Genomic DNA, 27684 nt, shown 5'->3' with positions numbered 1-27684 from the left:
TCCTTTTATAAAGAGAATCTGTTTTAGTCAGTACTTGAGACAGGAAGGTCTGTAAGCACTGCAGATTAAGGTCTTCTCCATAGACACTTGCCTAGCCTTTTACAGAGAAAAAGCATATTTGCTCCTAGATTTGTTACTGCATAAAATGAGTGTTTTCTCCTTGTAGCTACTGATGGGGTCATTTAAAGCAGATCAGCTCCTACAGCTACTAATGTCCTTTAGTCAACATCTCAGAAACAGGACAGCAAATAGTTTCCATGTCTGTATACCTTAAGTCAGCCTAGAGAGGAAATCAGCCTCTCTGCTCAGTCTAATGAGGATGCTAATGGTGGAGTTGAGTCACAAACTCTGCATTGACTGCTAGGTTATAGGAAGTTGTCCTGGATGCCCTAGATTTAAAAGAAACTGGAAATGTCTCTTACATATCAGTGTTCATATAAGAATTTTGCTTCCCTCCTGTGTGAAAGCTTCAAAAATTTTGGAGTAGATGGATTTAGCAGTTTGGAAATACAAGGTATTTCTAAAAGGGAAGGTAATCATGGATACAGTTACACATCCTGACTAGAGGTAATAATCACTGAGATACCACATTCTTTTGAGTACTGCCAAAAATTGGGCATGTTATTAGAAAACAGAACAGATGGACTCAAAAGGAATGCATGGCTAAGACAAATGCATGAGGATACTAGTATGTGACATCTCAGTTCCTTTTAGCAAGACATTGTTTCTAGGAGCTTATCCAAGCTCCCCTTTCATATTCTTTAAAGAACAGGATGTTAACCAGTCACTGGCTCTGTGTGAAAATGAATGAACTCATACCTGAGAAAGTCATTTAAAAATTAAGGCATAGTTCCTTGATTGACAAACTGCAGGATAATAGGCTTGGAAAGCTCCACAGCTGATTTTTTGTCTGTATAAATTACTCTTGGACTATGGCCTTATTTTCTGTGAAAACAATTGGTATTCGTGTGACATGATAGGAAACATGCCTTTGATTCTGCTTTCTTGGATAACATGTGGGATTCACATGACCTGTATTGACAAACCATATGTGGTGTTAAGGACAAAGAACAAAACCAAGCAACTTCTATTCAGAAAGCAATACAAAGCTGTAACTATGCTCCTGAAAACTAGGCAAGTTGAAGTGTAGTCAATGAGGCACACTGTAAGGATGCCAAAATCATGTTGGAGAGGGATACACAGGAAACACAGAAGAAGAATACTGTGTATGTGTCTGTATGGATGGGGGCAATTAGCTGTGTGTTGGACAGGAAGATTATTGGACGTACATAAAAGATACTGCAAGCCCATCAGTGGGCACAAATGAAGGTGTTTTTTCTAGTGAAGAAAAAGCAGTAAAAGATTTAAAGCAACTGCTGTTATAACTGTGATTCATTTCTGATTACATATGGCAGGGAGGTGGGTGTGTATGAAAGATTAAATTCAAGCAAAAAATGAGAATATTTTTATTTTTTGAAGTTACCTACAAAATTCACTGTTGTGGAAAGTCTGCTTATCCAGTGCATATAGCCATCTCTCCTTTTTTGGAAAGGTAGATGGTGGTTAACTTTTGAGTAGGGCACACCTGTAGGTGTGCAGTGCTAGGAGTCAGCATGTAGCTGTGGGCGTGTGACTCTTCCCATTGATGTCATGGTGCTGTCTGCTGCTGGCTGCACCCTATTGACAGAGGGCTTGGACAATGGTAATCTTGTCAGTTCGTGCCCAGGAAAACTACATGCCCGGGAAGAGGCTACATGTACTGAAACTTACACATTCAGATTCACAGAATCATTAAGGTTGGAAAAGACCTTTAAGATCACTAAGTCCAACTGGCAACCCAGCACCACCACAATGTTCATGACTAAACCACATTCTCAAGTGCCATATTCATAGGTGTTTTGAACACTTATAGGATGGTGGCTCCGCCTCTTCCCCGGGGAAGAGATGGTCAGCCATCCCCAGAGGGCAGGGTAGTGGTTTGTAAACCTTGTGCTGCAGCAGCCAACTGAAAATGAACTACCTTTGGTATGGGGAAAGGGGTTCCCAGGACGATCTTGAAAAACGTAGGATGCTCTTACATCTGTCTTGCTGGATGTGTTGCATTATGGATATAAATACGTATGTGGATATAAATTCTCATTTAGCCTTTCAGAGGGCTTCTAGCCTTCTGGACTGTATTTTTGAAAAGGATCACTAGATGAGAAGACCTCCTTAAACTGAAGTGTTTCTCATTTTTTTGCAATTGTAGTTATTCCTTACTCATAAACGTATCCTTTTATCTGCTAGTGGTTGTTTTGAGATGAAGAAAAATACAATTTTTGAAGGTTTATACTTGGAGATCTGCAGTAGTTCCCTTTTGTCACTGACTGAGATTAAAAGAAATTAAGCTCTGAGATTTGGACTGTATTTGAGTGTTCTGTAGCTATTTTCATGGTGCTAACATTGTTGCAAGTAGTTTCATTTGTTTCTTTTAAGGGTTTGTCTTCAAGTGTATCAGAAACCTTCCCCCCTGGGGAAAAGAGTGATGGGTTTTAGAGTAGATGACATCTTGGTCTTTCTACTTGATGAGGTTGTAGTTGATGAATAAAGAATGACCTCTCAGAAAAGGCCTTTCTTCCTCTGCTTCTGTACTACAGGGTAATGACTCAAACTGACATCAGAGATGGTCTAAGAGATTGTCCAACCTCTACAGCAGCTCCGTGCCACGGTGCCCCTGGAGCCTGTCAGAGCCAGGGCCATCCTGCCACCCCAGCCAGGACAGTTGCAGCCAAGGGCACTGAGGCATCCTCGGGCACTGGGGTGACAGGTGAGGCTGGCTCAGGATGTGGGTCCACAGCAGGGCAGGGCTGTGCCAGGCTGGAGCCTGGCCTAGCTGGGGTGGAGGCTGATGGCCCTGGGGAGCTGTCATGGAGCACTAGGCAAGGCAAGGCCAGTCAGGCATGATGGTGACCCTGGGGCACTGACAACAGCTCCTTGAAACAAGCTCCTTGGAAAAAAACATGACTTTCTGTAATGGCTCTTCCACAAAAAAAGCATTTGGAAGGAATTTGTCAGTGCTCACTTGAACCATTCTTCCAGCCCACTTCCCAGTGGCTGTGGATTCTCTGTACCCTGTCCCTACAAGCTGTTGGTAGCCAGCCCTCCTGTCAGCCATGGAGAGCCTGGCTGCTGCCACAGTGGAGTGGCACTGGGAATCACAGAGTGACTGGGAGATAGTGCTTGCCATTACCTACCTTTGCCATTACCTTTGTTTCATGGGTGCCCCACAAGTTCTTTTGGTTTAGATTACCTTCAGTGTTTCTGTCTTGTGTATGAAACAAACCTATGGGGGTTTTGGTGTGGGGAGCAGTTGTGGAAAGCTAGGAATCAGCTGATCCTTGTGAAGGCCCCCCATGGTCACTGTGTTCCGTGAGACTTTACTTCAGTGAACTGGAAACAAATTATTGGGGTGGGAACCATCTCTGCAGTACTGGCTCCGAGTTTCACATTGCGCTTTGCATTATGCTACATCTGTTGCAACAGATCTTATAGACATTAAAATATATAGTGGGGAAAAGCAGGCAGATGAAGAAATATGTGATTGGATAAATACCATCTAATCCCCATCAGGTATTTTCACTAAAATTGTTATTACTGAAAATGCCTGTTTGTCTCTATTTGAATTGGATAGGTGTGACCTAGCATCTCCAAAAATGTGTGGCATAAAGATCTGTCAAAAGCTTAAATATTCTGATGGGACATTTTTACTTTTTTATTTAATTTCACTTAATTTTACTTTTTATTTTTAATTAATAAGAACCTGAAAGTGCATTCATGAAAGGAGCTGGACTTCTTGAATTTGTTTATTAAACCTTTACATAACATGAAGTTGGGAGTGATTTCATGTACACTGAAGAGGAAGCTGAGAATTTCCAAGGTTGTTGATAGCCTGAAATAGTCTGGTGCAGGAAACACAATGGCATGGTGCAAGAGGGGAATGCTTAGTGTGAAGGCAGCACTAACAGCAGAAGTGGAAAATAGAGGGGAAAAACTGTCTAGGTGGGAAAGGAACTGGTGGTTGAAGCTGAGCACCAGACAAATGTGACTCAATGTCATGCTGTTGTGAGAAGGCAAACATTGAAATGTAGTGTACAAGACTTGAAATGAGACTGTTTTGCCACTTCAGAGAGAGAGTCTGGGTTGCCAACCCCGGTGAGAAGCATGTAATTAAATATGAAGAGAAAGGACAGAAGCAGAAAATCTACTCACTTGGCCACCTTTTAGTATTCTGGTTTTAAGCCAAAGGGCTATATGGGTAAGTAAAAGAGCTATTATAAGAAAGGGAATTATCTGCCTTACCTGTTCTGAAAACTAAATATGAGGAATAATGGATATAAATTGATGGATAATTGAATCAGACATGATAGAAATTCTCAGACGGTGCAGTGGTGCGGAAGACAAATGCATCAACCTGAAAACCTAAGAACGAGTGTCATTAACCTGTTGTATCTTTTGTAACAGACTGACACCCAGTATGTGTGCTGAATGGGGATAGAGGCCTTGGACTGAAGGACTTCCTAAGGTCCCTTCCAGCACTCTTTTCCTTTGTTTTAGATTGGCTAAGATAAACTAGCAAGCTGCTTAGTGGCAAGTTAAATGTTGGAGTGTTATGCAAAGAACTTGCTGCTTGCATCTTCCATGTTAACTTGGAGTGGGGAGAAGGCTGTACAGCTTGTGGGGAAGAACTGTGTGCTTGCAGAAGGCTGCCTGATCTGTTAAGGTGAAGCTCCCTCCTTGGCTTTGTCCTGGAAAGTGGCCCAGGCAGACTTGATGGTTACTTAGAGTGTTGTTTCCACACTCACTTCGATGGTAATGAGCTGTGTGTCCACGAATCTTGTATTAGTGTTTCAGCACTAATCTGCTTTTGTTGGGGATGTCTGATGTGACACTACCCAAAGACTTGTGAGAGTAGCAATGCTACACTCTGGAGGCAGTGCATCACCCAGTGGTGCCTGAGTTTGTACTTGCCTCTGTTCATGACAATTCTTGAGGTATAAAAATCTTCCTTGCAGCTGAATCCCAACACAGCCCTCTGTAGACCATAATGATAGATAGATGGAAGAAAAGTGCAGGTCTGAAAGAGGCTCAGCTAAGTCATAGTGCAGACACCTGCAATAACTGATGATCGTGTAACAAGTGTCCTGGCAAGAAAGAACAACAGAATGTCTACTCTGTGGGTGGGTTTTTTTTCAGTTCATGTACTGGACATCAAAAGGTTGTTCCTTCACTTCTTTGTGAGCATTGCAAAATTGTTTCATCTTCAAAGACTACTTTTTGGCACTTACATCTTCTTTTTTCCTGACATTTACCTCAAGTATTTTTAAAGAGATTTGCTGTTTAGCTTTCTTGTGGTTTTTTTTTTCTCCAGCTATTTATTTTTCTCTTTTTTCTTCATTTTTTTTCTCCCAAGGCTAAAAATAAGAAAGTATCATATTTCTTCACAACATTGCAAGAATACACCACTACTTCTAGTAGTGGTTCTCTGCCCTTTCCAGTGTAGCATCAACTCTTTGTTGACAAATTGCACAGGTGTCCAACTAAGGTCTTACAGTTCCTCGTTCAAAGGTACTAGTATGTCACTATCTCCACTAAAGATAACCAATAACCTCCTTTGTGCTATCCAAAAAGTGACTGTTCTAGAAGTCAGTTTTGTATCATTTTTCTGCAGAATAAGAGATTGTATCTGATTTCAACAGATAATTGGAGAAGAAACTTTCAATATGTGTTTTTAAGATTTATTTTGGCCAATAAATTCAGGTACTGTCAGGTACTATCAGAAAAAAGCCCAGTATTTTCTGATAGTGTTTTGAGCATAAAATTGGTTCTAATTTCATGTCCTGGTAAAAAAATGAAATAATGCCTTTCCCAAAGTTGCCTCCCTTCATCCAGACAACTTTTTTCTCAGTCAAGGATCTGGGTAAGGAGGACACACTAATACTCTTACTCATCTGTGCTGCTGCCAATTCACAAGTATCTAGCTAGAAACAGAACAGATAAATTCAACTTTCCTGTCAGTAATACCTTAGAAGCTTATGCACTAAAAATGGTTTTAAGGTGACCTGTCTGTGATGCAAATGTCTGCATTTGCCTTCATGTCTTTCCTTAGTCTTTCCTTAAAATCTATTTAGTGTTTAAGGTATTGGGATCAGAGTTACAAGTTAAAGTCACTAAGGCTCTTATTTCTTTTAGGAAGTCTTTGTTTTCCCAGCTTAACATGTTACCTTGAACTTGAATTCACTTAGGTTCTTCTTATGGGACTCCTCGTATTTGAGGATTAGAAACAAAAATATATACTAAACTGCAAGCTTCAATTTTTTTTTCTGTGTTTGTTGCAGTTATTTCAGCTTCTGGTGTCCTGTCCTCAGACTCTTGAAACTTACTCCGTTATGAACCTTATTAGTTGCCTTGAGAATGAAGCCAAAATCCTTGCCCTAACAGATCAAACATGCCAAGGTTATCCATGAATCTCTGCCATGAAAATTGCCGTCTTCACTTCCTCCTTCTTCCCCTTCATCCCCCTTTATTTTATTGAGGAGCATTTTGGATCGAGCATTTTGGATCTTTCTGTACAAGGCATGGTTGTTTCTGGTTAATAGGGGTGTTATAGGAACTCACCCCTGGTTGGGGTGAGCTGGAAAGGTGGAAGAGTCTCTTCTCCGACCTGTGTCTCCAAAGAAAGACTCAGTAGTCTTCAGTCGTCTGGTCTCAAGGTAGTTTATTGTATGTTATCTAAAAGATTTTCTCCCTGAGCTGCTGTGGTCCGTTCAGCAGTCAGGCAAGGGCACACTCCAACGCCCAGGGGGCTGGTGCCCTCTTTTTTATCATCCATTACGTGTTAAATGTTTATGGTTTTACCCCAATGCCCATCACCTATATTGAATAGTGACTTTCTACTCTAAACCAATCTGTGAATGCCAACATCACCAAGAACATGGAGGTTAGGAAGAAGGAAAGAGGATAGGGCACACCCAAGTCCCTCCATCTTAGAACTTCTGACCCCCATGTACAAAACTCAGACCCCTCTGTACAAGGCCTAAAACCCCCTGTACAGCACTCAAAAGTTCTTCCTTTCACTTTGTGACTACTTCTACTATAATATCTAAACTTTTGTGATTTCTTGTTCTTCTTGCAAGGTTGGTAAATTGTTCCATGGATCAGGTTCAAAGCCACAGGGGTCTCTGGCTGCATTCCAGGGTCTCAAATGCTTCTGACCTGGGCCCGGAACATCCAAGAGTGTCCAAGGGACATTCTGGGTTCCGACAGGGTGTGAGTTCAGCCAGGAGTACCAAAACCTGTAATCCCACTAGACTCAGGTAAATTCGAAATACATTGAACTATGTTGAGTGCAGGCGCCTAACTGCTTTATGGGGACAGATGGTGGGTATAAAATGGTAAGCTTATGGGTATTTTTGAGTTGGTATTGTCAAAGTGGGTACTGAATATGAAATGGTTCTAGAAATGTGAAATGGACTTGATGCTGTTAATGTGATGCTGTTGTTGAGATTATACTAGTTTTTAACTCCTTTTTTTTTTTTTTTTTTTTTTTTTTTTTTTTTTTTTTTTTTTTTTTGCTACTAGCTATCTCTCCCTGAATTGCTGGAAAGAAACTAAGTGAGCATTAGTTTTTTCCTAAAAGCAGCCACTTGTATCATATGATGAAGCAGAAATGTTTGATAGCATTTTATAGGTATACATTGCAGGAGAGTGAGTGAGATGTTAAAATAAAAACCGTGCCTTTTCTTCAGGTCTTTTGCTGAAAGGTTGACTCAGAAGGGTCTGAATACTGACCTGGAGCAGCTTGACATCGAGCAGTGCATTGCCAATTGCTCTAACATCAGCTTTCTTCCTAAGATAAAAGGGTGATGGGATTCTTTTTTTGAGCTGAAATGGGTGGCTGAAGGGAGATTCCTTCAGCACAATACTTTAATCAGAAAAGGAACAAGAAATCAGTCTAACAAAAGCCGCTTAAAACTTCACTTTTAAGCTTTCAGTTTCTACTGAATCCTTTTAGTCTGTACTATAACCTCTTTCTAACCTGCCTTTCTGTGCTGCAGCATTTAGTTTCTCTAATTGTATTTTGCTTTCTAAAATCTCCTGTCATGAAAATGAATGTTTCTCTTATATCTTAACATAAATTCTACCAATACTTCCCTTTTTAACATCTTGTTCTTAGTCATTATGAACCTTCCTTTTTTTTATTCTCTGGGCTCTGCTGGATACCATGCCTCCACTGTTCTTGTTAAAATTGCAGGTAGTCCGGGGCAGGAATTAATCAGATTTTGCTTCTTAGTAAGCCAGGCTTTGTGCAGTTTTGCTCTGCCCCATGTCCATTCTCTTGGGACGAGAAGGTAAAGTAAAATATCTTCCAGATATTGAGCTCCTACCTAACTTACGGGAAGATAGCTGATGGGGTGACAGCCTTTTGAATTGCCCTTGCTGAAAGATGGCTCACTTGAGTCAATCCTTATTAGTCAGCACACTTGTAGTGAGAAGAGCCTGTAGGCTCCAACAGCATCTCCTGTGATGAAAAAGCAGGTTGATGTTGAGATGTGAGGTCATGTGAAACCAGACTCTGCCTGTTCTTGCCTCATAGTGTTGCATAAAGATAATAGCTGGTACTTCTAACATAACAAAATTATGGCCAGGTGCTCTTGACCACATTGCTCACCCAGCTTGCTACAGGTGATGCTCCAGATCTGCTTTTGAGGATGATACAATATGTGAACTGTCACACCTACCACATCATCTAACATAGCATTAAAAAACTGGCAGGAATGCAGTATGCAGCTCAGCAAAATCTGAGTTCAGATCTGATAGTTCATTCAGATCTGATAGTTCACATGGGTTTGGTTATCCATGATTATTCAGTCTTCTTTTTGGATGAAGGTTGCACTTCACGGGTGTCAGCTGCCCCTGCATGGAGTTTTGAGTTAGCATTTTATTGTGTCGGAGTTATGAATGCATCTGTGCTCTTGCTGCCTAATAGAAGAGACCAATGCAGTTTTAGAGGCTAATGCCCCGAGTAATGGGCCCCATTCTTTATAGCAAGCATTTAAGGACTATTCTCCCTTCTCGATCACCTGTATTGGCAGGAGTGGGGATTGCGTCTCCTGTGTCTGGTTCTTCACTCACTTTGTGATGTGTACCTTGTGGTCCCTTATTTGCCTGACACTGGTTCTAGAGGCAGGAGGATGTGACCAAAATCAAGTGATAGTTTCTATAAAGAAAGCAAAATGTTATGGTTTCTATAAGCAGTTCTGGTGTAGCTGTTTTTCTTTTCCTCTAAGGCTAGCTGAACTCTGTTCTTCATATTGGTGGATCTTGAATGCTTCCTAAAGAAAGGACACACAAAGATTTATTCTAAGTTTTGCTTTCTCTGACTACTGGTGTGGAGAGTAATTGTTAGCTACCTTGTTTGTAATTTAGAAGAGGGAGGAGAAAGTAAGCAAATTTTTTAACTCAAGTAAAAAGGCTTTTCTAAGCAGAGTTTTAAGTACCTCTTTTTGCTGTGTCTTCAAGGATTCCATGCTACACTTGCCAATAGTCATTCTTTTGCAGTTATTTCTGTGTTTTATTATGGACTGCATCACTTGACATTATAATACTTATACCGTTAAATAATTTGTTTGGAGCAGTCCTAGGCTAGAAGAAGAATGCTTAATCTCAATTCAAAAATATGCACTTCTCAGGGTAGTGTTGCACTGATGCCTAAGAATAATTTGATCACTGTAATTTAAAGTTAAGTATCTGCCTTATATGGTTTCTGCTGGGCTGGAGTGAAAAGACCCTAGAAGAGGTTAGTATTGTCAAACTGTAACCTCAAAAATTTCTTAAAAGACATCCCTTTTGATGTTTATTGAAAGTACCACCTGTTTTCTTCACATTGTCTCAACAGCAGGAAGTTTGGTATCAGATCTAAGTGGTAGGAACTAACATTAAATCCCTTGATCAAAAGAAAAAATCCATGCTTCCTGAAGAACATGAGTTCCAATTTGCTTGCTAAGGTTTGCAAAGAGTGAGCAAAATCTGTGGTGGTCATAAGGCCCAGGAGGGAGGACAAAGTGGCTGCAGGATAGACTACAAAGGATTTTTGTAGTAAAAAGACATTCCTCTTTTTTCCTGTCATGACACATATCACAGCCTCAGTCTTGCTTTTAGGATTAATAATTTGCATGGCCGACTGCAAGATGGGTGTCTGCTCTGGAAACCTATTTCTGTTAGAGAAAAACACAAGGCTCTTACATGTCCTTTTGATTTGCAAGTGACAGAAATTAAAATTCACAGGGGAGTGTCAAGGGATGTAAATATAGTGCATTATTCTTTGAATCCAGAGATGCATATAAGTGTATGCATAGGTGATGCTACCTTAGTGATATGTGACTTGAATGGTATGTGTTTCTTGAGTGACATGAGAAGTGCTATACCAATGCAAAAGGACCTCTGACTGATACCACCACTCCCCTGCTCTTACAAGAAGACAGTTTTCTTAAAGGACAAAGGGAAATTACTCCTTTTTATATTGGTATAAAACCTACAAGTAGATCAGCTGAAGCTTATAGGATTTGAGCACCCATTTAGCTCTCTGCTAAAAAGAGGGTGAACTGTAGGTTCACTAGGCTGCTTTAGTCCTGAATGCAGTTAATGGAGACCTCTAGGGCAGTGTTCCCCAATAATCTTTGATCATTCACCCCTAGCAGTGGAAGTTTTTTCAGCAGGTACCCCAATCTATGTTTATTTATTTATTTATTTCTAGATTATATACCTGCACTACTGTGCTAATATACTATGTACATTATAAAGCATACATAAAACCAGAATTTAAACCAGGATGAGATAAAGATGAAATCAACACTGTTTAATTTTTTATTTTTTATTTTTTATTTGTTAACAACAGAGAAAAATGTTTTCTTCCTGCAGCCCAGTAGATTGTCTTGTGCAGCACCCCATGTTGGTGCTGTGCTAAGGTCTATGAAAGGATCTTGATAAAAGTTCATGTATGACCAAGCAGATGGTGCCTGGATCTTGGCAAGGAGGACTGTGGTAATTTGTATCCAGCTCTGCCAAATTGCTTCAGTTCAGACCCAGAAAGAGAATTTCTGTGAAGTGGTTTGAATCCTTCTGCCAGGGATGCTACCAGACCCAGATGTAGCTGTGATGAAAAGCCGTATGTTCACCTGCTTTCTCTGTCTTCTCTCTTCTCCCTAAATAAATAACATTCTAGCTTGCTTAGTAGGCTTGGAGTTTTCTCAGACAAGGCTATAAAAACTCCAGGCCCAATTTTGCTAATAATAATCTGAAGTCTTTTTTTACCCCCCACTAAAAACATCAATGAAGGTCATAGAATCTGGACCTTAAGGGAAGCATGTAAAAAATCTTGATGTGGAAGGTAAAATGTTACCTATTCAGGGCCATTCACAGTGAGCAGGAAAGGAGCTGTATCAAAGGTGATGGAAGAAGCTGATGGAGTTTCACAGTAGATCTCTTACTTAATTTTATGAGGCAGTCAACATAAAGAATTAATGGAAAGAAATGTTGTTTAAATGAGAGCTTTGTGAACATAGTAACAAATGGCTGAGGAACTGGAATGGCCATGTAAAGGAACAAATCTGTCTATAATATATCTATAATATAAAACCAACTTTAGCAGTTAGGTCCAGAAAGCTTAGGAAGTGGGAGGTTCCCGTTTTTGGTGTTTTTTTTTTTTTTTTTTTTTTTTTTTTTTTTTTTTTTTTTGTTTGTTTGTTTTTTTTTTTTTTAATGTGAACACAGCATTAAGTTCTTTGAAAATCTCTGCTCTATGAAATCTTTCTTGCTGCTAGGTCCAAGATGAGAAATACAAGCTACTTTCTGCTTTTACAACCTAAACTATGTTCTTACAGTGATTAATTCTTATGAGATCTTTCAGCTTTTATTGGTTCATATGAAGAAGCCTGGACAAGCTGACCTCTAAGTGTTGCTGTGATCTGGTGTTCTGGATGGCTACTAGCAAGCAATGCCTGTCTGGTGACTTCCAGTCTTTTCCCTGCCTGATCTCAGAATGCAGCACACTAAGCCTGTGTTTGAAGAGGTGGACTTTGGCTCCAGAGCAACAAAGCATCTTCCCTGAAAGGCTGTGTGGGAAAGTACACAATGCTTTCCTTTGCAAACCTAGCTGTGTGGCCTGATTCCTGCTGCACTTGCGCCCGCCAGCCGTGCAGCATGGCGTGGGCTGCGGTGGGAGCTGCCGGGAGCCGAGCAGCTCCGCAGGCTGCACGCAGTAGCTGGGCAGAGGTTGTGGGAGAGGTGCTGTGTTGCTGAGGGATTGCTGCTGCTGAGAGTGAGCAGTGCTGTGCCACTGATGATCCCACTCTGACTCTATGCGCTGTTTAGCCCTGAGTTGTGTTTCTGGCTTGCTCTCTGCAGACCCAGCTCCCTGAAAACCTTTCCAGGGGCTACAGTGGCTCATATACACATTTGTGTCACCCTGAAGTTACCACAGGCAGTACAAGTAATAAATCCCATCTTTTCCACAGGTGACTGCCTTTTTTTCACTCATAATTGCTGAAGAAGTGCACTGACTTCTTCAAACTGGCAAGTTGTGGATTTATAAGAGTTATTAGGAAGCCTAAGCACTTGGAGTGCTGTGGAGTGTGTCATGTATCCTGCATGTGGTAAGAGGATTAGGCATGTTGATGTACATGGTATATAGAAGTAACTTACTGAACTTTCCAACTGCTTGCCTATTTTGAGTTGAGATGTTCAGACAGTCTGCAGCACTGGTCACTTCTTAGGGCAGGCAGAGCAAGGATGGAAAAAGACAGTCTAACCACAGGGGCAGGAATAAAAGATCAAAAAGAAAACAAAAAGCACACAAAGTGATAGTGTGCATGTGTAAAGGAGTCCTGACCCTTGCAGGGATTGCAAATACATGACCTCCACTTTGCACCTTAGGTGTCCTAAGAAAATATTAAGACTTTCATCTGCCTCTAATCCTAATGCACCAGCAGAGAACATGTGGCTTGTCCTGAGATTTTTGAGGGTGTTGGGGAGGAACATGGAGAATATAAAGCAAGGGAATTACAAATTTAAAAGTAGGTGTAAGTGCAGATGCAATATGGAGTGATGAGAGCACCTTTGCCTCTTAATCTGGGGTGATGATAGCAGGGGAGACTTTTCTTACTGGGCAGTTGATGAAACTCAGCTAGAAATGCAATTGCACGCTTTCCTACAGAGAGCAGTAAAATCCAAGGGAGGCTGGTACAACCTAAAAGAAACAGGTTTGAAAAAGCCTGAATATTATCCCCATGCTCCTGTCACCAGCCTCCTTGGCAGATTCAGATTTTGAGCTCTTCTAGCAGACCTGCAGCATCATCCTGCCAATCACCCTCTCCCAAGTGGGTGCTGCAGTAGGTGCTCACATCTGTTTTTGAGAAGTAGCATTGAATACGTTGGGGAAAGTGTGCTTACTCTAACAAATACTCCCTGTCTTCTCCAGGAAGAGCCTGTTGCTGCTGGGAAGCAATTGCAGAGACCAGTACTGTACCTTAGCTTATGTGAGATGGAGATGATGAATCATTAGGAGATTCTGTACTGAAATTAAAGTTTGTGGATTATAAGGTTGTCTCCAATGCTTTACTGAACTGTCTGGATTTCTGGTTGCTGTATTCTTTTATTTTTTTCCTTTTTTCATAAATAACTAATTGTTGAACAAAACAGAAAGCCATTTCTTTGTGAGACTTACTCAAAAGCTGGAGGTTCATTTTTCAATGGCATAAGTATGTGTTGAATGTAAAGGAGTTGATGTGAAGGCTTTCAGCATCTTGTTAGTTGGGTCATTTATATTGACTTATAGATTTTTAGTTACAAAAGATAAATTAAATATTCTGATGATTTGCTTGGAAAAATATATCGGGCTATTTTCCCTCCTTCAAGCACAAAAGCCCTACCTTTCAAGGCATGGTCCTCGCATAGAATAATGCTGATGCTTAAGGTGGATTTTCATTTTAAATTTCTGGAAAGGAGCAAGTTGCACGGGAGTAATGGTATTTGTGACCAGTGTGTACTAGAACAGACCAGGAGCCTGGAAAAGAAAGATGAGATGATGGTATTGTACCTGCAAGAGTTGCCAGTGCAGGAGAGGAGTCCCCCCATGGCACCATCCCAAAGCAGTCTTCTGGGATTTAGCTATGAAGGTGACCCTGCTGGTAATGGGAGTTGTGCTAACATAAAACTATCCATGCTGCTTTGTACAGTTATTTCATAAATGTGCCTAGCTGTGCCCACAGACAGATGTGTAGCTGCTGCATGATCTTCTAAAAGCTGTATTGCAGGTGGTGTATGAAGTCAGCACATCGATGGCCATCTCTAATCTGCTAGATGTGCCCAGTGTCAGCTGGGCTGCCAGGAGCAGTGCAGTAAAATGTTAATAGAAAACTACAGTGACAAAAGAATGCAGTGGACTATCAGCCACTATGGAAGCTGTGGAACAGCAAGTCCCCTGAGGAGGAGCATATGCAGTCCCTCAGCCAAATAATGTGCAAAGAATTATGTAAACTGACACAATACAGTACTACTTCAGCATTGATTCTGCTGCTCTAGGGTCTTTGGCTTTTGGAAATTATTTTAACCCTAAGACCTTGTACCAGTGCTTTGGGAGGTTCTGTTGGATGTTGGGAAAATGGTGATTGGTCGATTGCAAGATCTCACCACAGAAATTGAGTATATAATTAGAGGTGTCAACATCAGCTGCAATGGGCTGTTTATTCTTTATAGTTGTCACAGCTTGAAAGCTTTGTAGCTTTAAAACATTATGGTAAACACAAAGAAATACTCTCTTAATTAAATATTTTTTTGCCATGGCTTAAACCTACAACAAGGCACAGTTCCCTGGAAGACTGCCACAACATGTCTGGCATGTTCTCATTCTCAGACCAATGCTGTTGGTGGTACAGCATACATTTGATCAATGAGAAAGGTGTAAGACCTGCCTGCTTGGTCTCTTGAAAATGCCTCAAAATCTAGTTGTTCTTCAACAGTGTCTTATCACACAAGGTAATCTGAGTGATGGCCAAAATTATTTACCCTTGGTATCCCAGTCTGGATGCCCCATTGAAGTTCTTCACGTTTTGCAGGCTGAACTGCCAGCACATGGCAGTATGAAGGAGGAATGGGCAGGGTGCCTTCATTATCACCCCAGGCTTTGGAAGGTCACTATCTCATCAGGTGAGGAGACTGTCTTGTGTTTGGTGGAACAGTGCATTACTCATCCCTGACCTATGCCAGGTTTACCGACTACACTTGATGCTCAAGGGTTTTGCTATAATGCTTAAAAAAAGCTGAATGACAGTCTGGATCCAGTACACAGCATGGAAACCAGCTGAATTGCAGGAAGTTCCTTAGTTTGCTAAATACTTCATTAATTTTACTGTTTGATTTTTCTAAATAAGTTCTCTATTTAATTTATCACTAACTCAGTGCTGCTTGCTGGGGAGGCCAGGGACTCTTAGGACCAGAGTCAGCATGGAGCAGCTCTGTTCTGGTTTTCAGTCCACTTTCATTTGTCCTTGGATTGCTTCTAGACACAGCTCTTAATGCTCTCTATGGATAAAAGTCAGACTGCAGTCTGTGGATCGCTTTATTGCTGACGCTGTGAAGAAAACAATCCTTTTTTAATGCCAGGGAGGGAAGAGAAAGTGGCTTTTCAGAGAAGCTGCTTGGAACAATTTTTTGACTACGGTTATTGTGTGCAGACATGGAAGCATTGTCAAAGGCTTATTTTTAAGGGTGGAAGAGTGCAGGCAAATCACACATTACTAAATAGCTTGGAATAGACTTACTGAAACTAAACGTAGAGCAGAAGTGCAGCTACTGAGTGCCCATGCAAGGGTGCAAGAAAAGTTTATGTAAAGGTGACCTTGCAAAAACTTACCCAGAAGCATGGGCTCCTGAGAGTGAGCCCTTATAGTGAAACAGAGTAAAATTTACCAGGGTAGAAAATTTATTTGGATTTAGGTGAAATGTGCTGTGTAGTAACTTGCTAATATAAGTAAAATATGTAGTTTAGTCTATTAGCTATGCTGTGTTTGTAAAAACTATCTTAGCTAAGAAGAAGAATGTAATCTCTAAAGTGAAGAGATAAGAGAGGCCCCTTGAACTCTGAAAACTAAGAAAAAAAAAAAAAAAACCAAAGCTAAGTCTGCAAAAAATTAACAAAGGGATTAGAAAGTTCTCTGTACAAAAGACCAACTGCAAATTGTAACACAAAATCAGCAAAATAAATATGCATGCACCTATGATGAGATCCTATGTATATATAAATTAGTATGAAATAATAAAAAAGATCGAAAATCGTCAAAGGGCACACATGCCCATTAAAGAGAAAACCCTGACGTGCGCCCAGCACTAAACTAAAATACATACCAAATCTTACAAATCTATCAAAATTGTGAAGTTTTAATTTTTCACCACAACTCATTAGTCTACAAAAAGTACCATCTTTGGAAGGACTATGTCCAGTTTCTTCTTTCTAAGCCGAGGGCCTGCCTGGGCATTGTTGACTTTTTAAATTGCTTCCTCCTAAGCTGGCTCTCATCTCTAAGCAGTGCCACAGTATGGATCATGTTTTCATCATTTATATTGAATTCTGGTGCAAGGCAGTCCCTAAAGGAAGCTAAGATTTTTCTATGAAAATAACAGAAACAGACATCTACTCGCCCAAAATACTGGTCAGAATCACAGCTGGTGTAAATTAGGATGATGCCTTTGACTTAGCAAAGTTGGCCTGCCACTGAAGCTTTGGTAGCTTTTTCTAATGAAGATGCAAAAAGATGCAGCATAATATTCTGAAAACCTGGATACTTGCTGGCCAGTTCCTACATGACAGCAGTCTCTGAAATAAACTGGGATAAAACTTAGAAAATAATTAAGTGAACTTACTTCAAGCTGTCTTGACAGGCTTGTCCTGATGCTGTCAAACCGGCTATGGTTTGAGGATGGTCTGATGTACATTTCCAGGCCATTAAGGACAGAGCTGATATGAAGACTGATATTCTGGCAAGCAAGATATGCTCCAGTGCTTCTAAAGGTTACATGAGGAAACTTAGTGTGAACAGAAATTCTGAAAAATATTCACTTGGGAAATACTAAAACAACCTTTTTTGCTTTCTTGCCTTTTTTATTTTTTAGCTGTTTATAATGCTCCCTGCATATTGAAAAATATGAGAAATTGTTTTAACTGTCTGTCATATTTCATTAATTGACACCTTCCATAAAGACGTCATGATTTTTTTGATGGATGAGTATTTTCTGACGAAAGGATTCTGTCCACATCTTTTTATGTTCTCTAAATAAGACTCAAAAATCATGTGCACTTTTGCAAAGGTAACTTGTCAGGAATATAAAACAGTCTCTAACTGCTTGGACTTAGGAAAAAGGAATTAATTGGCTTTTTAAACCTTGGTTTTTGAAGGCTGTACCATATGTTGGAGGAGAAAGTATTTCCCAACGGCCAAAAAAAAAGTTTTCAGATTGATTTTTCTTAGGTATGTATATTATACGCTTAATGTGCTATTCTCATGGGTGGCTATAAATTGTTAGATTTTTCCTGAAAGAAGACAATAAAATCACTTCTAAATTCTTGAACTGATACTTCTATCACTCCTGTTTCTGATTTGGGAGTATTGGGGTCTGCCAAGCTGTTAATGAAGTTGCATTAATTTCAAAGTCAGCTGTGATAGCTCTGCACAAGGCTTTTTTACAAACCATGCAATTTGGGTTATTATACATAGGGTAACACCTGGACCTGTCAGAGTAATGAGATATTTTACTGTGGGCCTTGACTGCAGTTTGAATGAGAGCAGAGTCTTTTGCACAGCAAAGCAAAAGAACTTTATTTCACTGCATTTTCTCCTTACATATCTGATTTATCCTGCCCAAAATAACAAGGCTTTTGACCTTAAGATTTGAATGCTATGTTGTAAGCACTGATAGGTTACAGTACGTTTTGAAACTTTCTATCTTTTGTCCATCCCTTATTCTGAATCTGTGAACTCTGAGCTACTAAATTACAGGTTGATACTCAGAACAGAAAAAATGGGAAAGGATACACAAACCTTTTAAAAATGCTCTCAAATAATTTAATTCTGCAAACCAGTTAAGTAAGAAAAAAGCATTTCATTTACTTGGGATTCTTATTTTTTTTCCCTAATGTGTTGCTCAGCGAGGAAGACTAGAAAGGGAAATGAAGCAGGGGGAAGAATGTGACCAGTGGGGTCCCATCCAAGAGAGAAGACCAGAGATTGTAGGACGACATGCAGGGGCTGACTGAAGTTCCACCTGCACTTTTTCTTAAATTGTTCTGGGTGTTCTGCAGTGGGTATGTTTGCTGAGAAGTTGAGTGTGCAGCCTGCTCTCTTGCTAGACATCAGAGCCAGTGAGGCAGCTGCAGTTTACCCTGAGCCGAGTTGAGCCAAAACGAGCTCTGCAATGCACACTCTCCGAGGGCAAGGTGCCAGCTTTTGCTTCATAGTCAGAGTGCTAGTACAGACACACAAATGGTTTTTTGTGCTTAGTTTGTTCATTTATTTTGAGACTATTCTTACAAATGGAGGTGTCTCTTTGTGGGAGACATTCCTTCTGAGTGCAAAAGAGAAAAGGGAACCAACTAGTCAAAATAGCAGTAATGACTTGCAAGGTGGTTGCTGTGGGTTGCACAAGCAAGTTCTTGCTGGCAAGACAGAGTGAGAAGGAGGAAGCTTGTGTGTGTAGGTTGTATCAAAACAGAAGTTGTTAGTTATTTTCCACATCCTGCAAGGTCACTTTGAGCAAGCCCAAAGTTCTGGTGCTGGCGTGTGTGCTGCCCAATCAGAGGTTACTCAGTAGAGCTCTGTCCCTGTCCTGACTGTGCATGGAATACTGGGTCTGGCTGCATGTTCAGACGCTCCAAGAGTGCTTTTGCACTTTGTCTCTGTCATTTGTGTTGGAAACCCTGACTGGCTTTTAAAGAAACCCTATGAAAGTAAATATATTCTTCATGCAAACACTCTGTAGCAGAGGAGAGAGAAAAATCCGACTTTTACAGTCATAATTCTATCATCATTCTGAGAATAGACAACTAGGCAAAGCCACTCTTTCATTTGTCTGAGTAAAGCTTTGAAAGCTAAACAGTGCATGTATGAAACACTGAACTCTTCATATCAGTATTTTCTGGGTAAGTGTCATTTGAGTCAATGTAAAAATCCTTTAAAAGTACAAATTAGCTACTTAAGTTCCTTATGCAGACAGTTGGCTCTCTCTATGGGATATATTTGTGTATTTAGAAAGTCATATTTAAATATTTTAGGCTGGTTATTAACCATGCAAAACTCAATTCATGTTAAAAAATCACTTATTTTCCTACTGAAATTCAATGTTGCTCTTGTTATATTGCATATCAGTAAATTATGAATCAGTTGTGCTCACTTTGCCAATAAAGGCTGTTTTTTAAGACAATGAGATTATACAGGGGCTTTCATAATTTTATTTAATCAACAGTTATGTTGATGTTTGAGTCAGAAAGTGATTCAGCTTGCTTTTTTAGAGCTGTGTGGGCTCTGCATGACCAATGAGATACAAAGCTTGTATATTTATTTCAGGAAGGAGAGGAGGTAGCAGGTTCTCTGTGTCTGGAGCAGGACTGCTGGGTAAGGAAGGATTATTGTATCCCATATACCTGGCAGGTTTCCATTATCACTTATCAAGGTAAACTTGTGCAGTTGCTGAAAATTTAATTACACCAAAATTACATGTTTTGTGCTTCTGACTGCTCTTACCTCCCTGAAAATGGAGTCCAGCACGTACCTATTGTCCATATCCAAGAGTCTCAAGACAAACATATTTCACTTTGTAAGACTTAATGTTTTATGAATTCTTGTTTGCTGTAGACAAGATTTATAACATTACCCCTACTCCCAGCTGCTGCTTCTGAAGCCAGGTATTTAAAAACTATCTCTATGTGCTACCTGGAAGTTGCCTGAGCACTGGAGCTGAGTTCAATAGTTACTCAAGATTTTATATATAACTAGGAATAGACTCTGTTTCATGTGTTGTTATCAAAAAGCCATACCTACCATAGAATATAAAAACTTGATTAAATTATGGGGAAGAATGAAGATACAGAGTCATGCATAGAGCATCTTTGTGAGTTATAACAGTCAAGCCAGTGCTAGCAGAAAATAAACCTCCTGATCAAAAGAAGAAAACATTTGTTAAGCAGCTTTATTATTGCACTAGCACTTAAGGTGAAGGAAATATATCTATTCTAGCCCCATAGTTTTCACTTGATAATGAAAATATTTTATAATTTAAACTGAAATTTTCTCTTCTGTCTACCAAAACATGGTTTGTGTGAGGCTCTTTCTTCTGGTCTTACAATATAGAGGAATGTGCTTTCAACTGTAAGTTTCTCAATTTCACAAATTAGAATTTGAAAGTAATCTTTAAATAGATGGGTTTTTTTTTTCCCCACTGCACTTATTAAAAAATAAGTCCATTTTTTTTTGGCATTCTTTGTAATCTGGAGGTTTACTGTTTCAAAGTCTTGATGTTATTTTTGCTATACCTCTAGTAGCTTGAGTTCACCAGAGTGCACCCAAACATTAAGGTGTATGAGTAAGTCCAACCACAGTATTTGTGTAATTCCTTGTAGTTCTGTTTCATGGAAAATTTCTGCAAGCTGTAGTTGTTGCTGTAACTAGGAATGTGAACTGAGATACAAGGGTACTGGAGAATGCGACCTGAGCAATGTGCTAGTGGATCATTGCAGAGCCAGGTTGTGGAATGGTCAGTCTCATGCTCTGATGCAGCTGGGAGAGCTGATGCTGAGATCCAGACAGCCCTGTAGTGCAAGAAAGACTTGCTCTTGTTGGGCAGAACTCCAAATGAGAAGCTGCATGCCTTCTCCTTTTGATTAGGAGGAGTGTTTCAGACAGTCCCAGGGCTGAAGGCTGCTGGACTAAGGTGTGCAGTATTTCTTGGATCCAGCTCTTGGTTTGAGATTGTACCCATGACATTGTCTTTTCACAGGGATGTAGAGGTGCTTTTAAGTGCTCCCCTGTCTGCTGGGTTTGAAGAGGCTGCTCCTCTCAGGGTATTGGTTTTCACTGCTTCTGTAGAATAGAGAATGTTCCCTGCCCTTACCTGGTAACTAAAACACTACCACAAGGTGCAAGTATGAAAACCATGAAAACTACTACTTTTAGAATGGAGCTTGGTTAGTTTGTGGGAGGGATTAGAGGAGAGTGGGCTGTAAATACTGGTGTCTGCATCCCTGGTATTGTGGGTTTGGTGTTCCTAATTCAGTTTAGTGTAATTTGGTGTCTGACTGGCTGACCTTGTAACACTCGTACACTGCTGCCAGCCCTTAGAGCCTCCTTTTTGTTTTTATCACCCTCCTCTTATGGAGTAGTTGAAACTGGCAGAGAAGGTGTGAGATCAGTGAAATGCTAGAGTAATCACAGCATGGGACTGCAAGGCTTATTACATTTTGGGAGGAAGAGGACCACTGCATGCATTATAGTGCTAAAAATATTCCCTGTGATGTGGGACAGTGACACTAGCCACATGGTAGCTGTGACTTGTTCTGGTAATGTGCTTTCTTGGGGATATCAGACTGCAGGATAAAACTCCAATGTGGTGGCAGAGGCACAAAACTCAAAAACACATAGACACATATGACTCTGTGTGGAGCAGGGCCAGATATGAAAGTCACAGAATTATGACAATAAATTAGGCAGGAATTAGAGGTGCAGGAGAAAAGGTAGGATCAAGTTATAGAGTCTAGGAATTATGTCATCTGGGATGAGGGCAGTGCTGTCTCTGGAGGACTCATATTGTCCTGGGCTGTTTGGATGAAGGCACTGCTTTGACATGCATATAGACAAATAAAAGACTATCCAGAAAGAGTCCAAAGCTGCTGAGGACAAAAGTTGCAGATATTGTGTAAGTGGAGAAATAAAATGCCTGCTTGTCTCACTGCAAAGGCCTGCATGCTGCAAAGTAATGAGCGCGCAGAGCAGAGGGAGGAACTTTTCATAGTGTATAGTATCTTACAGGAGGGAGAATATGGCGGAGAGGGGAGGTTTCCTGATGAAGTCTGTCAGGCAATGGGTACATGCCATCATTTGCATGAGAAAAATTAATCATGCTTTTAATTTCTGGTGTTGGACGTGCCTTGTGGTGATCAGGAGTGTACCTATCTATCCTTCTTTTGTCCTAGGTCCAACACGAAAAATGCCCCTGACTGCCAGTGCCATGGACTTTTTTCAGCTCTTTGTCCCTGACAATGTACTAAAGAATATGGTGGTCCAAACCAATATGTATGCAAAGAAATACCAGGAGAGGTTTGGTAGTGACGATGCCTGGATTGACGTCACCTTGACAGAAATGAAGGCCTTCTTAGGCTACATGATATCAACCAGCATCCACCACTGTGAGTCTGTTCTCAGCATCTGGAGCAGTGGCTTCTACAGCAACAAGAGCATTGCACTTATCATGACACAATCAAGATTTGAGAAGATTCTGAAGTACTTCCACATTGTGGCCTTCCGCTCGAGCCAGACAACGCATAGCCTCTACAAAATCCAGCCTTTTCTGGACTCTCTGCAGAATGGCTTTGACTCTGCTTTCAGACCTTCACAAGCCCAGGTAAGAGTTAAGCTGTTGGAGGGAACATCTGACCTGTGCACTCTGGTTGTCTCACTGGGACAGAAAGTGCACAGCACAGCTGCCTGGGGAAAGCTGGGGCTTCCCAGTGTGCAGCTGTGCTGCAGTGCCTCCATGAAGCAAGAGAGAGAGCAGCCCTGTCCTGTGCAAGTGCTCATCAGTGTCTGTCAGTGCAGGCACCAAACAGGTTTCAGTGGGAATGGTGCTCTCTGAGCTGGAGCTGTTTGCTTTAGTGACCTAAACAAGCCCGGACACTTCTCAGTGAGGCTGGCCACCAGTAGGTTTTGCTGTCCCGAGGATGGGAGGTTGCAGGTTGTGCAAAGGTGGAAAGGGCAGAGCTAGTTCATCTGGGCTGGAGGGAAGCAGGCTGTTGGATGGAGGAGTTTGAGAGTGACTGTCCCTGACCTTAGCAGTAGGTGCTTGCTGTATGGTCCCGTAACACTGCTGCTTCCTCGTGACTGGAAAGGGGGACAGGCGAAAATCTTTTAATATTCATCATAATCTATTTAAACTTCATTCAATATAAATTATCTGTTTTTGAAGCTGTTGCTACTAGTCGTGTTCAGAAATCTGGAAAGAAAAATAAATAAGCATGAAATATGTTACTGCTTGATACAACTTTTCAATCAATTCTCTATTTCCAGAATATAAATATTTCACTTAGGCATTTGGAAAGGCTGTTGTGTCCATAGTCCTCTTTTTCTTCCTCTTTCCCTTCTGAAGGATCCCATTTTTGCCCACTTCACAAAATTAATGAAGGCATAGATGCTACACATCCATTGAAGTGTGCCTAAAATAAATGGCAAGTGATTACAGTTCATTTTATAGACAATAAAAATCATACCTATATAACCCAGGAGAACACAGCTGCCTAAAAAGCTGTTAAGGTAGAGAAGGGAGGAGGGAGGAGTGTTATCACCAAGCTATGCAAGGTATCTTTCCATTAAGACAAAACAGGCAGTGAGAAACATGGAACTGTTCGGACTGAGCTCCCTCAAAGATATGAAATGTAATCCTTATGGCTGCTGACTTCAATGGGCAGAAGATAAAGGCTTCAGAAATTCATCACTGTGTCTAATGCAAATGCTTATAATGATGTGCTCTGACACATACTGTGAGTGCAAATCCATTAAAGGATAAGATTTTATTTGCATATATATCTCTTCTCCCATTCCCCATCCCGAGCAAGGCTTGAGAACTGAATTGACAAAATCTCAGCACCCTGTTTGCAGTGGCAAAACATCTAAATCTTTCCAAGCAAAATGCATTATTATCCTGAGCTTGGTAAGGAGATGCTACTTAAAAAAAATAAGGGGGAAGAAGTAGAGACAGCCCAATTTTCTTCCTTCCTCCTCCACTTCTCTGCTCCTTTTGTCAAGTGTTTACGTCAGTGATTTGTATGCAGCATGTTTCAGTGATATTGAGTGAACAAAAAGCACTAAAATACAGCTTCAAAAATAACTCTGTGAGAAAGTATAAGGTTTTGAATCTGTTGTTAAAAATACCCTAGTGTACCTCCAGTAGGCTTCTGGGGAGTGTTCCAGGCCTCCTCCTGAAAGGAGCCTTGTGTGTGACATCCTCCTGGGTGCCATCAGTCAGGGAAGCACACTAGCTGTCTCAAGAAATGAGGACCCCATCTGCTCAAAACAGTAAGAAAGACCTCTCCCTGCAAATTGTCTTGAATGCAGACTGCAGTATACATCAAACCCAGAATGTCCTGTGAGAAATACCAGAAATAATTAAAAATAATAATCCAGTTGCACAGAAACAAATGGAAAGATGAGGGAAAAGAACTACTCTAGATGGGCTTTTGGAAGTTCTGCCTCTGAAAGCCAATTGGCGAGGGGGCCCAGGTTTCTGTGATCAGTGATACCTGAAATCCCAAGTTCAGAATGGATTTGTTGCTTAAGGCATCTTAAACATGGGATTTGTGGTACCTGGGTGACTTGTTGCTGACCCACCCACCGTCACTCCTACACACAAGCTTTATGCTACCTTCTTGTAAGTGGCATCAAACAGCTAAATCACAGTTCCTGTTGAATGCAGCAGGGCTGTTTGGGCTTATGGGTAGGCTTGTTACTGACTTTTTTCCTCTGGCAGTGTGGACTCACAGAACACAGTTTAGGAAGATGCCATGTTTAACTCACCCGTATGGACTGAGCAGGGACAATCTGCATCCAGCAAGTAGTACAACATCTGCCTTCACAGTTATTTCTTCTATAGATTTTTTTTTTTTTTGAGAGCTAGAAAAGATTCTTCAAGTGGAACTTCAGTCAGAATATACTTAGGGTTTTTTTTTTCTTGTCTGTGACCCCTCCCCCTGCCCAAATGTGCCTGTAAAAATAGCACCACCGTTGCTATGAAAGGAAACAGGGAGAAAAAACTATGCCAGTATACCAAAACAAAGAAAACAATCTAGTGAATTATAATTATTTTGCTAAATATACTGAACAAACAAAAGGAAATAATTACTCTCCAGCTTATGAAGGAATTGGAAGTCCAGAACATTTTAATTGTGTATCAGCAGTGCTAGCTGTAGTTTCTAAAGTCGAAAATATGGTGTTCTGACCTAGATTGGTAAAAAAAAAAAAAAAAAGACAGGAATATTCTGTGCATCTTATCCCTCCTCAGCAACATCTGTATAAATGAGCACCACCTCTACCTGAGCAACAAGAGGTGGTCATTTGGGTGTGTTCTTGTAAGCAGTGTTATTTCTTTGCTACTTAGCTCTGTGGCTGTGCTAATATCTGCAAGCCTGAAGGCAGGGAGGATGCCCTGCCTACACTCAGGAGGTACAGAACAACAAATTCAAGGGTACTCACCTGCCAAGGATATACACTGAATTCCAGAAACCAGAGGAGTTCAGGGAAAATAACATCACTGCTCAAATATCCTTCTGTGCCTGCTGAGTATTTATATGCTCGTCAGCAGGATGTGGCTAGACAAGATTGCTGTCTCTGTCTGTCCCTGACTGCTGTGGGAGAGGTCAGGAGCATAACTCCAGGTTCTCTCTGTTTCCCTCTCCCTCTAAAGTACCTTCTCTTTGGTGTTTTGGAACCAAACAGTTTTGCATCTGCCCAGTGAAATATCAGCTGGGAACAGTCACCTTCTCTCCAGCAGGAATGAATCCCCTGGCAAAACAGAGAAGTCCAATGTCTCGCTCCAAGGGCACGGTGCTCAACTTTGGCCAATTACTGGGCAGCTTCTTTGTGTTTCACTCTTGGTGGTATCATAGGGTACAGCTAAGCAGTTTCACCATAGCTCTTCCAAACCAGCTCACAGCTTTAGATGACAGCCTCTTTGAAAACACAGAGGGTCAAAAACAAGCTGGTCAACTTGCTTTTCTGTACTCATGCTTAAATGTTCATATTGGGTATTTCCAAATCATAAGACTTTGCTTGTGCTGTACCTGTATATTTCAGTTTTCCTGTTCTCAAAATGATTCTTTAGGAGTTGAGGGTGCTGGTCCCAAATGAGAATCATTCTGTCTTAGAGCTTCTGGGAGTGTGACATGAATACATAAATATTCAGAGAATGCTGGCCAAGTATAAGACATTGAGCAAGAGAAAGACAGAGGAGCAATAAGAATATTGAATAGCAAGGCAAATTTCTGATGTCCTGTAGCTCTTGGCCAGATGATCCTTTCATGAAGCCAGATGTTAGGGAGAGTTTGGCAACAGAAAGTGATGAAACTTCATTGCTATTTTTAAATTACGTAATGGTAATGGAGTGCTGTAAGAACTGACTTTTTTTTTTTTTAAGAGGATTGATTGATGACTGAACAAATGGGCAGAGGAGCATGGAATCATGGCTCCACTGGGGGTCAGAGTTAACCTTTGAATGATGGCAAAGAGGCTCTGTAAAGTGTGGATAGGCCAAGCAGGACTTTGAAAATGAGAAGAGAAAGAATCTGTCTGATATACTGGAGAAGAACTACGAGAGAGAAATAAAGAAAAGTGATGTGGTCAGTGTGATGGACTAGGAAAATGGCTTTCCAGCAGCAGTCTGTAGGAGAAGATTGCCTTATGTTGAGTAAAAGTAAAACTGTTGCAGGATGGTTGTGGGGTTTTGATGTAAACTTTTCTGGGTGGGTGGGTTGTTACTCTAAAATGAGTGCCATTTTAGAGCTCTTACTCAGAAAGCATGGAAAATATAGGCATTGCCTGGCTGAGGAGATTTTGTGAGTAGGAGATAAAGACTGACATTCAAATGCACTAGCCAGTCATATCTGCAGCAGGAGAGGGACATCTACAATGACCAAAAAAGGAAATACTGAGGGGTTCTTAACGGAAGGGAGATGTTCCCAAATGTAACATAATGGAAACAGAACTGGCAGCTAGATATGCAAGCAGAGATGTCAGACTCCAGCAAGAGAATTTAGATTAGACAGGAGGAGCTTTGAAGCAGAGAGGCAGAAGCACCAGCTACTCTTGCAGGAGGAATGGCTGACTGTGCATCCAGACACAGTACCAAGGGGCCTCTGCAACTGGATGATATCCACCAAAAGCCAGAGACAAGGCAAGCTGAGGGAGCTTCTCCAGGAGACAGGAGAAGAGAAGAGGCTGAAGGCTGAAGAGACAGCCTGTGTTGTGGATGGCTATGGAGCTCAAGATGAGATGTTTCCTGGATATGTTGGGTCATTATCTAAGTATATGGAGTCCAGGAGTTCCAAGTACAAAAGACTTAGTGATTCAGGGCTTTGTCTACAAGCCTGTTTGGATTCTGGTGAGAGAGGATGGGTGGAATTTTGGTGTGGAAAGCGCATTGGAAATGGTCTAAAATGGAGAAGACAGAAAGGCACTCCTGACAGTGGCTGTTTTGTTCTGTGAGTGAAAGATATTGTGAGACAGAGCAATTGATGGAGTCCCATCTTTGAGTCTTGCCTTTGCAACACTTGGAGTGCAAATACATATTGAGGGGAGAACAAAGAGTGAAAGTTTGGCAGGTAGACCTATCAGGGATAAGGAT

General features: G+C 40.9%; 1 protein-coding gene across 1 annotated transcript in view; it reads left to right on the top strand.

The window, feature by feature from the left end:
- PGBD5 (piggyBac transposable element derived 5) overlaps positions 1-27684 on the top strand; it is a 66071-nt gene that overhangs the window by 5850 nt on the left and 32537 nt on the right. The window contains exon 2 of the mRNA XM_068185095.1: positions 22271-22698. Coding sequence (XP_068041196.1) covers positions 22271-22698 — 428 coding nt within the window. The remainder of the gene's footprint in view (positions 1-22270; positions 22699-27684) is intronic.

The sequence above is a fragment of the Anomalospiza imberbis genome, chromosome 3 (assembly GCF_031753505.1).
Source record: "Anomalospiza imberbis isolate Cuckoo-Finch-1a 21T00152 chromosome 3, ASM3175350v1, whole genome shotgun sequence".
Classification (NCBI taxonomy): domain Eukaryota; kingdom Metazoa; phylum Chordata; class Aves; order Passeriformes; family Viduidae; genus Anomalospiza; species Anomalospiza imberbis.
Note: the sequence above shows the minus strand (reverse complement) of the source record. Positions and strands in the feature narration are given on the sequence as shown.